Here is a 16,655-nt window from a genome sequence, read left to right as displayed (position 1 = left end):
CATTCAGCACAGGCTCAAGGACATCATCCTACATGCACATCGGCAGGTCACAGCAGTCTACTTGGACATCATCATGATCCACTCACGGACGTGGTAGGATCACTTGTATCAAACCCATGAAAGTGTCGTCCATGACCCACTTCCAAGTGACAGGTTCGTGCCTTCTTGGGGTTGGTAGGGTATTACAGAAGGTTTGTCCCCAACTTCTCCACTCTAGTCTCCCCACTCTCAGACCTAACTAAAAAGGGACACACGGACCAGGCAGCACAGCAGGCATTCCAGACTCTGAAGCAAGTGCTCACAAGCTCGCCAGTGCTAAGGTAGCCAGATGTTTCTCATCCATTCACTGTGCACATGAATGCTTCAGAGATGGGCCTGGGTGCTGTACTCTCCCATACTTTCGATGGAGAAGAACACCCAGTCCTGTATGTGAGTAGAAAGCTGACCCCAACAGAACAGCAGTATGCCGCCTTGGAACAAGAATACCTGGACATAAAGTAGGCTATTGAGGTATTGTGATACTACCTCTCAGGCAGACACTTCACCCTGGTCATAGACCAAGCCCCTCTTCAATGTATGGCAAAAGCAAAAGATAGTAATGTCCGAATAACCCGGAGGTTTCTGTCATTGCAGGATTTCTTGTTCCGGTGCAAGAAACTAGTCCCACCTGGGTGCTGAATGGACAGTGCCATTTCTTCACCATTGGACTACATTGGACCACAGAAGAACACATGGCCATAGGGCGTGGGAATGGAGCCCTCTCAGAGAAAACTGGAAAGGATGAAAGAGCGCCACAACCTCAGAAGCTCGAGCAGCTTTTGGCTATATGGCGAAGCTGATCCATTTGTGTTTTCTTTGTCTTTCAGACAACAATGATTGCAATGACAACTCTCACCCACCTGCACATCACTGCCCGGACCACAGCAACCATGACCACATTCCTCTCTAACACTTCCCTCACAGCCTGCTGCCCCAGGAAACAGCGTCCCTTCTGCACTCCCATCCTCCCTCTTTCCCAGCACCTAACAAAATAAAAGCTATCTTAACCAGCAGCCCAGCCTCTGTCTGTGTGTGCCGGCTGCTGCTGCGAGTTGTTACATTGACCTTTTTCCAGTCTTCAACTGTCCAATTTCTGTGAGTCTGTGCCCATGATAGCCTCAGATTCCTGTTCTAGATATTCTCAGATTCGTCAAGACACGGTTTAAAGAATATTCCCCTTTTTCTGACTAAGACTCAACAATCATGGGGAGCAAATGAGTCAAGCAATGCCAGTGAGATTGTGACTGGCTAGAGTAGAGCAGTTAATATCAAGTCATTTACAACTTAATCTCCTTACTAGAATGAAGTTTTGACTCTGTGGCATTAATATATTCCTGGTCTTGGGGAAAATATTCCTCACAGTTATTGAGAAATTGAAATGCATATAAATCACAATCAATAATTAATATTCTTCTCAGTTAATATTTAAGACTTTAATAATCTTCAGTTAATAAATGTACAATTTCTCTTTAAATTCTAATTTAAATGACAATAATCAAGACCCAGGCCACGTTATACTATTTGCAATGTTGAATACAATGTTTATTTGTTGTTCTTTCTCTTCTTCTTCTTCTTCTTCTTCTTCTTCTTCTTCTTCTTCTTCTTCTTCCTCCTCTTATTATTGTTGTAAAGCATCTTTAGGGTTTCCTAAAAGAGAAATGCACAGCGATTTTAGTCTACACAACATGTGTGTTTGTCAAAACTACATAGTGTGTCTGCTTTGTTGATGTAACCCTAAAACTTAAGAAATTCATACGACTGAACTTTTTTTTATCCCTGTGTAAACTGTGTAAATTGTAATGTAATAATACATTTTTAACAAAATATTGTTGTGTATCAAATAAGCGATTATCATTTTCATTAAAGATCCTCACCGGCTTGTAACCAGCTTCTCTCACCTTCAGCAGAGCGTACATTTCATCCACCTACAAACACAAGCCTGAGGGATGAGGGATTGGTGTGTCTGGGTCTGCTTCCTCATGCCAAAGCTAATTCATCATTTCACTGTCAAAAATGTTTAAGAATCAGATATGAAACACTTGGTATAATGCGTGAATATCCACTTCACAAATAATTCTTAAAAATAATTTTAACAATAATTTTAACAATAATAATAATAATAATAATAATAATAATAATAATAAGTGTGTGTGTGTGTGTGTGTGTGTGTGTGTGTGTGTGTGATGGGTCGTCATTTTGAACGAATCTTATATGACTCGGCAATAACGAGTTGTCTCGGAGAGTGCCTCGTTCGTTTTGTGTTGGCCGCGCATGCGCAACATGCTTTCGTTCATTTGTAACGGGAAAACCGCTTTGGCCCTGCACAAGAAATAGAAATTATTAGTTCACCTCTCACTACAGATATACTGTAGTGGATACAGAAATTAGTTTATAATTCACAACCTTCCTTACAAACAATTTCGTTTCTAGTCTCAAATGTTAGCTTATTATTATTATTATTATTATTATTATTATTATTATTATTATTATTATTATTATAAACAATTACAATTTACTTACAATTTAGAAATATGTGAATTTCTCTCATGATGGTTCTTTTCCATAACATTGAATCTGGTAAAAACGAGTTAGTTAATGCTTTAAACTTCTGTATGATAGGGGGAAATCACGCTGATAAATAAATACACTTGTTTACAGTGAATTTGCTTTTATCTTCTCTTCAGAAAAATCCTGTAATCCTTACAGTATGAGAAAAGAGGCCACAAGAGCCTCAGCCTATGTGGCTGTCATGTGACAAAAGAATGTACGACTCGGACCAGGAGAACCTGTTGAGTGGTGAATTAATCGTTTCTGTTCCTCATAATTTGTCCTTGGCTGCATTATCTTTTTTTCTTTATTCGGAATATGATTAAAGTTTGCGTAAGCAGACGTTTGGGGGAATTTGGCTATTGAAATGCAACTTTTTTTATTATTATTTCTGCTCAAATGAACGATGAACGAAATGACGAATAAAGATTCGTTCATTTTACTGAAAGAGATTCAAAGATCCAAGTCGGTAAAAATTTTGTGTATACACTGGGTGTGCTATCGTGCTTTTATTTTGAAAATTCGCCACGCTATTCAGCACTTGCACTAGGGATAGTTTCTCTCTCACATCGCCTGGACAGAGTAACACCATCCTGCGTCGTGTTTGGCTGTTTTTTGCTTTCCATATAAATATTGCTGGACGAAATGAACATCCTCCGAACATGTTTACGCTTCCCAGGAACGACTATTTTATGTCGGTAAGTAGCGTTTTTATGTGACTCACAGTTCATGCATGCTCACATGCAGCAAGTTCAAAGTAGTATGTGGCCTGCCGCATCTTAATATCTAGTGTTAAACTGTAGACTTAGGTTTTGATTATTTGTACGTGTGACAACACAAAACTAACACATATTAATAAACATTAGCCCCGAGACAGAGGTTATCAGACCTCCGTGACTGCTTGTGTTTTAATAACTGCACTCAATGTCGTGTTCATGGAAAGTCATTGAGGGCGAAACGTTTCCTTTTCTTCATTAACGGTGTAATATCGCTTTATATATATATATATATATATATATATATATATATATATATATATATATATATATGTGTGTGTGTGTGTGTTATCCTCAACACAGCAGGTGTTAGAATGTTAATGTGTTTGTTGCGCAAAGTATGTAAACGTGTTGCATTTTGTTTTATATTTTATATTTCTGTGGGAAACCCGAGCAAATCTTATGTTTTGTTCTTCGTGGGTTTGAAGGCGGGTTGGTTGAAGGCGTGTTGCTGCCACCTAGCGGTGGTGAGTGTCATGACTTAAACCATATGCGGGTAAACAACATAGGAAAGTTAAGGATTTTTAAATGGTATTATTGCGGGGCGGGGTGTGGGGGATGGATATTTGGTGAATAGATCAAATATAACAAATCAGTAATGCAAGAATTGAGTGAAGACTTAGTGCCTTTTGTATAATTAACTGATTTATACCCTACTGTATAATTAACTGATTAATGCTGCTGAAAAATCCATCGTAAGCTGGCTTTACACTGCGATTTTCAGTCAGAGACAAATTATTTATATAATTATATATTTTTATATACATAAAAAAGACTAATTATTTGGTTGTGAGTTAGAATTTGGTCTTAGAATGCATAATGCAATGTGCTGACTGATGGTCAGTTTAGTGCCATTGCGACAAAAGCTAGTCAATGACACAGTTAACTTAAATTAAAACCTCAGTGTAACTGGTGTTATAACATTTGTCTAAAAGCCACCAGTAGGATGATGCTACAGATATGATGGTGGTAATAGCAAAACACAAAGGAAACCCACTGATATACAGAATGAAATATCTTTATTACCTCAATCTCAGTGTTTCTGTTTGTGACCCTGTTTTCTGCACAAGTGTAGAACGCACTGATTAAATGTTATCACACAGTCTGAATTCAGGCAAGATGTTATTTGGATCATCTCATACAGTGTGGCAAGTAATCATTTTCACACAGTGAAATCATACAATGTAAAACCAGCTTTGGACTGACCAGCTGACAAAACACAGTCAAACTGGTATTTTTTGCCAGCTGATAGAATGGAATCAGTTTCTGGATTACCACAGAAAAACTTTAAAAAAAATTTTTTTTAAAAAATAACATATTTATAATGTTGCATTACATTATAGACATGTTAGTTTTTTTGTTTTGTTTTTTTAAGTCAAGTAATAAGTAAGCTGGTACCTTTCCAGCTAGTAAAGATGGTCTACCAGTTTGACCAGATCAGCCTGTGTTTTGGCAACTGGTAGCTGTTCAGACTAAAGATGGTTTTCCACTGAGTGATTTCAGCAATCTTTTAAGATTATTAAAAATGCGCTGTAATGGCAGCTTTTCTGGGACACAAATTTGCGTAGATTGGTTTCCAGCAAATGTAATCAAGCTTGTACATGCGTGTTACATTACGATTAATGAGTATTTACAAATTTCAGGAGCAATGGTGCAGCTTCCAGTTGCAGTAAACTGCAGAATGTCAGCTCCTTGTTCTCATCATGGATGGGTGGTGAGCAGAGAACACTAATCTCTAAGACAAAGGGAATTGAGGTCTTTCAGTCACCACCGTGGCATTACCAACAGGTCCGCACTGGGAAAAGAGGCACCGAGTATCAGCCAAACAACATCAAGCGAAAGAGGACTCATGGGTGGATTAAAAGGATCAGCACGCATGGTGGCATCGAGGTGATTCTACGTCGAATGCTTAAAGGAAGGAAATCACTGACACACTGAATCACACTGAGATTTGAGCTGACTAAAAGGATTGGTGTAGTTTTGCAAAACTCAACCATTTATTGTTTGTGAGTTGATCTGAATAAAGAGCTAAATAAGAACTTTTTGAGTTGTGATGCTCAAATGTTTTGAGTCTTCATCAGCAATTCTCTCTAGATTATGAGGTGACATGAAAGCATCTTTTTATAATGGCACCCTTCTTTCAAGTATCTTTCTTTTCTTGACTGGAGGCTTCAATTACCTTATCTTCCTCTCCATCTGCCATGGAAACTGTTTGAGAAATTCTGTATAAAATTATACCACACTAACAAATCAACCAAGGAATGGCTCAAAAAGAAGAAATGGAGGGTTATGGAATGGCCTAGTCAAAGCCCAGATTTGAATACCTTTGAGAAGTTGTGGGGGGATTTGAAAGGGGCAGTACATGCAAGAAAACCCTCGAACATCTTGTAACTGAAAGAATATTGAATGGTGGACAAAAATTTCAGCAAGGCTTTTGGACAATTATGCAAAACACCTATGAGAATTTATTTCTGGTAAACGGGGCAATACTAGCTTCTGAAGCCGATGGTGTGCTTACTTTTTCCACAGAAGAATATCACATCTATTGATACTTCTGTTGAATAAATGATTGAAAACGCTAATTTTCCCATGTGGTTTTGTTCAAGTTTATCAACTTTATTAATTGGCACTGTTTGAAAGATGATCAAATGGTTACTTGTCCACATATGTCATAAAAGGCAATTTATTACTTAAATTATTTAATGCACTTATTTTTTCATATGACTATATGCAAATTTTGCATTATGGAAAAAATGGCAAGAATCTCCTATGCTCCAGCTGCATCATAGTTTTTAATCCCAAGGTTTCACACTTTTGAGTTTAAATGATATCTTTAACAGTGAGGTGTGAAAACACACAGCAGTAGCCAGAAATAAATCCTGCATACTCATTGCAGATCTTGATGGTGAGCACCTCGTTGTGTTAAACATTAAACAGTTTTTCTTTGTGCTCTTTCTGTTATTACAATCTGCTGCATATTAATATGGTATCAAAGTGCTAATTTATAGCAGCCAATTTGTGGCAAACTAAAATATCACCACTAGAACTTTAACTGTATAAATTCTAATGATTTTTATTTGAATACTGTATGTTCTTTCATCTCACATGTACAGTATCTTAAGCATTGTGATTGTTGGTAATTTTGAAGGAATTAACCATAATTTTAAAAATCTAATCAAATATCTAACACATCTATTTCTCAACCAGTTGTTTTAGCCTTAATTTTTATTTATGGGAATATGTCACCAGAATGACAAAGGTAAATCAAGAAAACTTGTCAATGACCGTTGAGGTAATAAATTAATGGGCTGTAGTAACTGGATCATACTACTTTTAAAATTAAATCTCTGAAACAGAGGTAGTTCAAAAATGTGAAAATTAAACTTTATTAAATTATTCTTCAAACATATTTACCCCAATTTAATTAAACTATTAATTTATTTTTTCATTTATTTACGTATTTATTAACAGTTTTGTTAATATGTCCCTATGTTGTCAGAAGACCCACCCCAGGCCTTCCAGGGCAGTACCAGCTTGGTCCCATATGGTACCAGCCCTGGTACGTTGCCCTCCAGCTCAGGCAACCCAGAGCTCCTCCCAAGAGCTGATTTGGGAATTGAGGAAAATAAGCGAGTAGGCAGAAAAGTAGAAACAACCAGAGACTCAGCAACAGGACACAGAATAAGAACAGAATGCGCAGGGGTGCTCCAGACATCCCACCCAGGTTCAGATAGGGCCCAAACACAGCCATCTCCTCAGCCAGCAGCAGGCAACAAAAAGAAAGCAGAAAGATGTCCTCAGAGACCTCATACCCACGCCATACCATGCCAGAGCTGATGCAAACAGCCTTTGTCTCTCCCTCCCGTAACAGCAATAAAGGCTGCCCTTCTCCATTAGTCCCTACAGCAAGCTCATGAGCTCCACTGAGGGGCTCGTAGCAACTCCCTGTGGCATTCTCCAGCAGGCTAAGCAGCTTACGGAAACCAAGCCACAACCCGCCTGCTACAGCCAGCCTTGAGAGATGCCGAAATGTGAGTGTTAAGGAGCGCCGTACAGATAAAGACAGGAGGAAGACGAAAGAGCCTACAAAGATACAGGTCCAACCCCAGCCTGAACGCAGAAAAACTCTGTTGAACACAGAGAAAGAGAATTTCATTGACATTTCAAAGCAAATCACATTTTTAAAAGTCCAAAAATCTCTCAGAATTTTTTCAATAAAATGTTACCACAAAACATCATGAAAGGTGTGCAGTACAAATGATGTATGTACAACATTCTGGCAACAGTTTATTTTTAGTTGCTCCTCAAAATGATCACCAATATGTCAGTTATAAATCTGTGCAACGGTGTTAGTACAACATTTGCAGACATTAATGTTAGCTGTCAGCATTCAGTAACAAATCCACCATATAGCAGTACTGCAACATCTGTACTTAATTGCATCAATATATCTGTTGACATTTGTCTAACAAAAAGAGATCACGATTACAGGCAACAAAACTGAATATTTTTAAGTATCTTATTTGTCTATTTCAGATGTACAGTGCCTTGCTAAAATATTGACCCCCTTGAACTTTTACATATTTTGTAGCACTACAAGCTGGAACTTAAATGGACTCAACTGGGATTATGTCATGAACCTACACAAATTTATATATATATATATATATATATATATATATATATATATATATATATATATATATATATATATATATATAATTTCTGAGTGCAAATGATTCACCCTCATTGAAACTGGTGCACTCAGTGCAGCTACCAGAGGTGCACTATGTGCTCAATATAGATACACCAATATAGATGCACTATTACATTCTTTATTTTTAAAAATGGAAGAGTATATATACAACTGCAGTTCTGCCAAGAGGTGACCATCCATCTACCAAAAGTCAGGGAGTAGGTATGGAGAGCATTAGTCAGAGAAGCAACTTTAAAAGAGCTGGAAGGAGCTGGAGAGATAGCCCAAACAGGCCACAAGTTCCCTCTGAAAGTATTGGAATGGCAAGGGCAATACCTTTCTTTTTGCTATACACTGAAGACAACTGGGTTTGAGATCAAAAGATGAATGAGACAGTAGATCAGAATTTCAGCTTTCATCTCTGATATTTACATCTATGTTAAACAACTTAGAACATAGCACATTTTGTTTGATTCCTCCCATTTTTCAAGTGATCATAAATATTGGAACATGTGAGTGGGCATAACCAATACAACAATCTGAATGTCCTAAAAAAGAAAGAAACACCTGGTCCCTGTGCCATGAAGGTATTTGAACAAACTCATGTTTAGAGGATTAGTTTCGTGTTAACAAAACCGAACCAATCCAATCAGGATTTACTGGTACAATGACACTGGTTATCTACTTTCTCTGTGAACTCAGGTTTGATCCTTAACCTATAATTAGTCCATGAGCACGTGCATGTAAAAGCGAGACATTGGCATCGAACAACCAATAGCATTCAATGTGGGAAAAAACAGCATACTTCTGTTTGAACAGCAATAAATTATGAGGAAATATGAGGAATTTAAATACTACACTAACAGCAAAAAGCAACACTGTTGCTGGTGGAGCATTGCTGATTGTGTAAATGATTGTGTAAAAGTTTACTTTTATATGCTCACAATGAGAATTAACAGATTGAAAACTTATAACCCTAACATATTTCATGTAAATTCAATTAACATAAATGTCAATTATTTTAATTAAATATTTTACAAATAAATATAAATTCGTGACAATATATATTAGGACAGTAATAATTCCACCGCATGCAAATCTAGTTGCAATCAAAATTATTCAACCCCCATTGCAAATCAGTTTTATTGTCATTCAGCTGTTTGCAATGAACATATCAAACAAAAACAATTGAAATAGTTACACACAACGAATGCTTCAAGTTGCTGAAAATGCAACTTATAACGACTTCTCCAGTTTCAAAATTATGCAATCACTTCATGCCAAGTATCTTTAGTACTTAGTAGAGTACTAAACTCTACATAACCCTTTTGCTGGTATGACCTGCTGCATAGCCAGCAGAAAGAAATCAGAAATCTACAGAAACGTTCTGCCACATTATAATTTGGAATTTATAAGAATGTATATTTATATTATAACATTTATAAGAAGGACTATAAAATGAGTTCTAAGTGCACTAAGTAACATTTTTTAAAAAAATTATAGGGGTTTTATGTGCTATTAACAATATTTAAAATGTAAATGCTTCCACTCAAATATCATGGGCTGTAGATATACCAAATCACATTTTTAAATGTTTAACTATCATTAACCAAACAAATGAGGATAATGCATCTTTGCTTTAAATCAATGTTAAGAACAACTTTCTGTCCTGGGATCAGAAATCATAAAAGCCATGTTGTACAAACATTCAGGAAAAGTACAGGTCTTTTACATTACTGAAACTGGGAAATTGTACACAATATCACCAGGGCCATGAACTAACAAAGTCAAAAATATTAATTAAAAATGTTACTATTACTTTTATTTCAAGTTGTAAATTGCACCATCATAATTTTCTTTTTTTTTTTTTTATTATCATATATTATCACATCTCAGTGCATCAATGACATATACAGTGGGAGAAATAAGTATTGAACACATCAACATTTTTTCCAGAAAATATATTTCTAATGAGGATATTCACATTAAATTTTCACCAGACATCAGTATTAACTCAAGAAATCTGGAAATATATCAGGTATTTAATCAGGTAATACTTTATGATTGCATGCGATTATTTATCTGGTATCCCTGATAGAGGGCGCGCTGTTAGGAAGAGAGATAGGGCTCAGTATCGCAAAACAAAAAAAAGGATGAGAAAAAAAGAGAAATATAAAGGTTTGCAACTAGTAGTCTATGGACAGAAAAGACCTGTTTTGCCACCTGTTAGCGCCTATTAGCGTTCCATCATGATGAGCATAACACGTTCACAAAGGACACGCTGTCCTAGCAAGAATTCCCCATGTGTTAAAACACATTTAACAGCTGAATATTAGCATAATAAAGATTGATTTAAAAAAAAAATGGTGATCAGAAATTAATGTTTAGAGTATACTGAAGATAGTGTTGTTACTATGACAACCAGTGTATAAGTGCCAAACAACTACAGTCTGAAGAGAAAAAAGTATAAAAGTTATTGTACATGAATAGTTTCAATAATTTTCTTGTGCTGTAAATGTGTAACTAATTGCAGTTAGAGACAGACAGGCTTTGTGATGGGTGTTTCATGTGGATGAGAATCTGTTCATTTATGCTGTAGAGTTTTATATTTATGACACAAACAATCGTGACAGATTGTTGTTGTTTTTTTTTGTGGGGGGGGGGGGGCGGGGGATAGGAATCTCACCTAGGTCACCAAAATGGCCAGAAACTACCCTTTAGAGCAACATACACTTCCATCCAGACTCCATCCCATGTTTACTTCTGAGACTCTGACTCACTAAGATATTCTTTTTATACCCAATCATGTTACTGACCTGTTGCCAAATGTTCTTCCAGCTTCTTTTTAGTAACACTTACTTTACCAGCCTTTTGTTGCCCCGTCCCAACTTTTTTGAGACGTGTTGTGGCCATCAAATTCAAAATTACCTTATTTTTTCCTTAAATTGGTACATTTCCTCAATTTAAACATTTGATATATTTTCTATGTTCTATTGGAAAAACATATGGGTTTATGAGATTTGCAAGTCATTGCATTCTGGTTTTTTTTTTTACATTTTACACAGTGTCCCATCTTTTTTGGAATTGGGGCTTTAGTTTTAGATCTTCAATGAAATACAGCATAAAACAAATGCAACCTGAGTAAACACAATTTTTTTTATATAGTTTTTTTTAAAACAAAAAAAGGATAAAAAAAAACAACAAAAAAACACCTATCACCCATGTGAAAAACTAATTGCCCCCTTAAACTTAAACCTGGTTGTGCCACCTTTAACAGCAATAACTGCACGCTTACGCTTACACTAACGCTTCCGATAACTGGAGATCAGTCTTTCACTTACTTCTAGGACTGGTATTTACTCGTATGCTTTGGATCATTGTCTTGATACATTATCCAGTTGCACTTGAGTTTCAGCTTATGGACTTAAGACCAGACATTCCCTTTTAGGATTTTCTGGTAGAGAGCAGAATTAATGTTTTCTTCAATTATTGCAAGTTGACCAGGCCCTGAAGCAGCAAAGCATCCCCACACCATCACAATTCCACTACCATACTTAACCATACGTATGATGTTCTTTTTGTGGAATTCTGTGTTTGGTTTATGCCAGATGTAACGGGACTCCTGTCCTCCAAACAGTTCCACTTTCAACTCATCAGTCCACAGAGCATTCTCCCCAAAGGTTTGAGGATCATCAAGGTTTGTTTTGGCAAAATTCAGATGAGCCATAATGTTCTCCTGGGTTAGCAGTGGTTTTCACCTCACCACTCTTCCATGGATGCCATTTTTGTTCAGTGTCTTTCTGATAGTGGAGTCATGAACAGTGGCCTTTATTGACGCAAGAGAGGCCTGTAGTTCCTTTGATGTTGGCCTTGGCTCATTTGTGACTTGCTTGATGAGTCGTTACTGTGCTCTTGGAGAAATTTTGGAAGGTCGGCCACTTCTGGGAAGGTTCACTACTGTGCAGAGTTTTTTATTTGGAGATAATGGCTCACACTGTGGTTCTTTGGAGTCCCACAGTCTTTGAAATAGCTTTGTAACTCTTCCCAGACTGATGTATTTCAATAACCTTCTTCCTCATCTTTTCTGGAATGTCTTTGAATTTTGGCATAGTGTGTTACTGGGTAAGACCTTTTAACTAACTTCATCCTGTTGAATGCTTCATCAGGCCTGGTGGCATCTAGTCCAGCTGAACCCCATAATGAATTAGTAACTATGGGGGCAAATACATTTTCACGCAGACCCAGTTGGTATTGGTTAGTTGTTTTGCTTCAATAAATAACATTATAATTAAAACTGTATTTTCTGTTTACTCAGGTTGCCTTTGTTTTTATCTTAGATTTTGTTTTAATTTCTGAAACAATTTAGTATGAGATATACACAAAAAACAGGAAATCAGGTTGGGGGCAGATACTTTTTCACAGTACTGTAGAAATAAAAATATACAATTGAATACTTGCAACTTGGTCAACCTTATTGAGGGTCAAAATATTATGGCTCAGTATTTTAAAATCATATCATTTAAAAAACCTTAAACCCTTTGGTGTTATATTTCACTATGCAAATAAAACAATAATTTCTAACATTCGTTATAGGACATAATATACAGTGCTGTCTGTGTGTGTTTATACTGCAGCACAATTTGTTTTTGTTGTTTTAACCTTATACTCTTGACAAAATAAGTTTTTAGTGTAATTGTTCACAGTTATAGAATGTGATATACTTTTTTCCATAATACTGATTATTGTTAACATTTATTAGTAGGAGAGTTTAGTTAGTGGGATTGTGTATTTAATGTATTGGATTATGTTCAAATAAAATTCCGTACCCTTCACTTGACCTGACTTTTACATTTACTGCTTTTGCTTACTCTAAGATATCACACAGTGCATTAGTAGGTGATGCAGAACAGTGTCAACACTAAACAAAATGTGAGGATATATTTATGTATTTGTATGTTCCACAGCTGGAAAATTTTAGACTGTAACATTTATAACTACATTGCTTCTGAGAATTGATTAATTGGTTAACTGGTGTCACAAATCACATTCGTATATTAGCACACATGCATATGCAAAATCCTCCTACAATAAGTGTGTGTATGTGTTTTAAGGCGTATGCATGTGTGCAGCTCACCTGTAAAGATAATGGCTCCTCTTAGCAAAAACACTATAGTGGGATACCCATAAGCTCAGCAAGGGTCCAAACATAACCATGGCTGACAGAAACAAATGGAAATAGCGGCGAAACAATATATTGCCCAGAAGCGCAGCCGCCAGGTCAGTTATGACCACAAGTAAAGAGTTCAGAATCATCTGAAGCACTGAGAACTGAGGCAGACAAAACAGCCTTACCCACAGAGTCCTGTTAAAAAAAAACAACTTCTGCTTCCAAGTGTAGTCCAAATATATTCTAGAGATTGATCCAGCACATTGTTTTCTTCTTCTGAAGTTTGTTCTCTAATCTCTCCAATATGTGTCCATGCCTAGCTTATTAGTGTCTTTTATGTTATACGTGTATCTGGAGGGCTCCCTTCCAACCTCTGCACCACTACCCCCACCACCCTCAACCAGCCACTCGGCTCTATCTTACTATATTTAGGAACTGTACTGTACCTAATTCTTCTCATGTCTCCTGCTCTGGCTATTCTTAGATTCAGCTGTTGGTGTCAAAGCCTGTTTCTGTCAGTTATTATTGACCTTACTTTCTGTTAAACTTACTTTCTGTTAACAGTTAAGCCCAACCAACCTCATCATCTGCTTACATGACACTTCATCCACTCAAAAAAAAAAAAGGTGTTGAACTTACTTATTTTAATTATTTCCAAATAAATAAATTAAGTGAATTAAATAATATGTTCTGAGTAGGTAATTCTTTTATTTAACCTCAACATGGTTCCTTAAAGAATTCATGTCTATATATCAAATTTTAACTAAGTTAATACCAAGTAAATTATTTGAACAAATCAAACAATACCAAAATAGTTATTTCAACTTGATCAAAAGGTGTTTTAAATAATTAATCTATATTTTAGCTGAAGGTGTTTTACTTAATTTGACCAAAAATACGTCAACATGTATGTCATGTTGTCAACAGGTTCCATATATTTAAATTAAGTAGACCCAGCTAAGCCTTGAACTACAGTTACATTTCCCAGATTTTCAGCATAATCACCAACCCACCACAACAACTAAACCATTAATATTATGTTATATTATATACAAATATACAATATATTAATATAATGGTTTTAATATTATTAAACCAGGTGTGCTTTAAAATGGATATTAATTATATCCATTAATATGAATTATTGAATCCATTAATATGAAATAATTTAATGAAACAGTTCACAATGACAGAATTTCTGAAAGTGGTAAAAGAATGCTAACATGTAAGACTGTAAAAATAACAATATGCCATCTTAACAGCCTACTAGCTGCAGAGGAACCAATGGAAAACAATTTCCAAACAAATACATTCATAGAAAGGCACTGAAACAAAATCATATTTTTAGATTAATCAGCACTTAAAGTAGACACACTGAAGTAGAAATTCTAAGCACAAATTAATCAGCTAACTGTAAGATCTAATTTAGCTCATAATTTGTTAACCAGGGTTATATGCACTATGGTCATACAATGTAAAAAAATATTGATCTGGTTTTAATTTTTTTAAAAATCAGCTTTTTGAGTAAGTTGAACTAAGCCTTTTTTTTTTTTTGACTCGTTTTAAGTAATGTCAACTCAATTAATTAAATTTACAGACCATAGTTTTAAGTTAACAATTCATTATTTATCTTGTATGGAACTATAATTTTAAGTGATATTTACGTTTTTGTTCTGGTAATTCACTCAATTTTTTACATTTTGTAAAACTTATTTCCCAGATGTTTTCAATCTATGTTTGAATGGTTCTTAGAATATTTTTTAAAAGTATAGTCTCATGAAACAGTGTCTCAAAACAAAGTTAAAACAAAGTTATATATATAATTGCTATGCAAAAGTTTTAGGCAGAAGCAAAGAAATGCTAGAGCAGAGATGCCTTCAAAATAATAAAATTATATGTTTCTACATTTTAAAAAAGAAAATACCGTAAAGATCAGTAAACTGTAGTAAATGAAACAAAGTCAATATTTGGTGTGACATTAAAATAAAAATAGTAGTCTCCGGTACAATTAGTGCAGTTTTATAAGGAAGTAAGTTTTAATGAGCTGTAAGTTTTAATGAGCATCTTGCAGATCCAGTCACAGTTCTTCTGGAGACTTTGACTGTTGCACATTTCTTATTTTTGCAGCAAAACCCAGCAGTCTCCATTGTGTTTTTTGTCTGAAAAGTGTTTTCTTATGTAATATGCTGCTTTCTTTAATGACATGCAAACATTTTTCTGTAACATTAAATTTGTTCTAGAAAACTAATGTTTGGTGATCTAAAATGATTTTTGTACTGACTTGATAAAGTAGAAGTCATCAAATAAAAAATCTATAACAAAGTTTGTACTAAAAACAATAGGGTGCCTGAAACTTACGCACAGTACAGTGTATATTTATATATGTTTTTAAATTGGGCAGACACTGCACATTCGCGTAAATGAAAATGCAAACGGTAATACACAATTTGCATTTTCATTTGAATTATGTCACATTTCATGTGTCCACAAATGGGAAATGCAAATACAGTTTGCAATTGCTTTTGAATATTGTCTCCAAAATACTTCCATATTTGAGATGTTAGTTAATTTTGAATAGGTACTGAAGCTTAAGTGGGTGAGGATAATGAAATGATAATGTGATATCATTTGTGCATGATAATGAAAACGCACTGTGGTAGAAAGAAATAGTTACGCACGTTAAATTTCATACGAACAGACTCAGTCAGAGGATTGCTCTGATGTAGATCAGCGATGAGTGACAGGACAGGGGCACTTGACAGGACAAGGGGTGCATGCTGCGAGCTACAAATGAGATTCATTTTGGAGAATCCCTGCTCGCGCTCCACTCAAGATTGGTGTGGTATTTGCAGTAGCCATCAACTGCCTCAGTCCTTCTGGAACTTTTTGTCCATTTGAGTCCCTGCACTCCCTAACAGCCCCAATGACTGTATGTGGCCTGTTGACTGTATTTAATTCTGGGCATTCGATCCCACTTTCAAAGCCATGCGCAGGTTGACAATGTTTCACCTCGTAAGTGCTTCTAAAAACCTTCCACAATCAGGCTAGCATTATCACTGCTAGTCGTGGGAATGGTCACCAAACTGCTTCATCAGTGACCTGCTGCTGCTCGCTCTCTTGGATTATTGCCTTTTTAGTATTTTGTTTGTGTTCTTAAAAATTGCTGGTAATGATAACTGCTTTGTTTTCGCCATGACACACTCTACAACCTGTAGATAGTAGGCTTCACTTTGTGACAACAAATTCAGGTGAACTATGAACTTGAAATGATTATGTTATGTGAAAGAGGCTACTGATTAACAATATTTGAGCAATATTATTGGCAATATTTGAGCATTTCTATTGCCCTTTTTTTGTTGTTCTGTTTTACTTTTGGTGAATTAAAAACTAAAACTATTTGTTTTGATAAAACTGCTGTGGGAGACTTTAC

The 16,655-nt window shown here is 35.8% G+C and overlaps 2 protein-coding genes across 2 annotated transcripts; one reads left to right on the top strand and one right to left on the bottom strand.

The window, feature by feature from the left end:
- Nucleotides 1-3,126: 3,126 nt before the first annotated feature.
- Nucleotides 3,127-5,964, top strand: mrpl34 (mitochondrial ribosomal protein L34). The gene is made up of 2 exons (XM_053650993.1): nucleotides 3,127-3,284; nucleotides 5,006-5,964. The coding sequence occupies exons 1-2, from the start codon at nucleotides 3,232-3,234 to the stop codon at nucleotides 5,298-5,300; spliced, it is 348 nt and encodes a 115-aa protein (XP_053506968.1). The 5' UTR covers nucleotides 3,127-3,231; the 3' UTR covers nucleotides 5,301-5,964.
- A 30-nt stretch (nucleotides 5,965-5,994) lies between these two features.
- Nucleotides 5,995-13,619, bottom strand: fitm1l (fat storage inducing transmembrane protein 1, like). Its single transcript, XM_053650991.1, has 2 exons — nucleotides 13,193-13,619; nucleotides 5,995-7,489 (listed from the first exon to the last, which is right to left on the bottom strand). The coding sequence occupies exons 1-2, from the start codon at nucleotides 13,369-13,371 to the stop codon at nucleotides 6,850-6,852; spliced, it is 819 nt and encodes a 272-aa protein (XP_053506966.1). The 5' UTR covers nucleotides 13,372-13,619; the 3' UTR covers nucleotides 5,995-6,849.
- Nucleotides 13,620-16,655: the final 3,036 nt, after the last annotated feature.

Source organism: Ictalurus furcatus, chromosome 20 (assembly GCF_023375685.1).
Source record: "Ictalurus furcatus strain D&B chromosome 20, Billie_1.0, whole genome shotgun sequence".
Taxonomy (NCBI): domain Eukaryota; kingdom Metazoa; phylum Chordata; class Actinopteri; order Siluriformes; family Ictaluridae; genus Ictalurus; species Ictalurus furcatus.
Note: the sequence above shows the minus strand (reverse complement) of the source record. Positions and strands in the feature narration are given on the sequence as shown.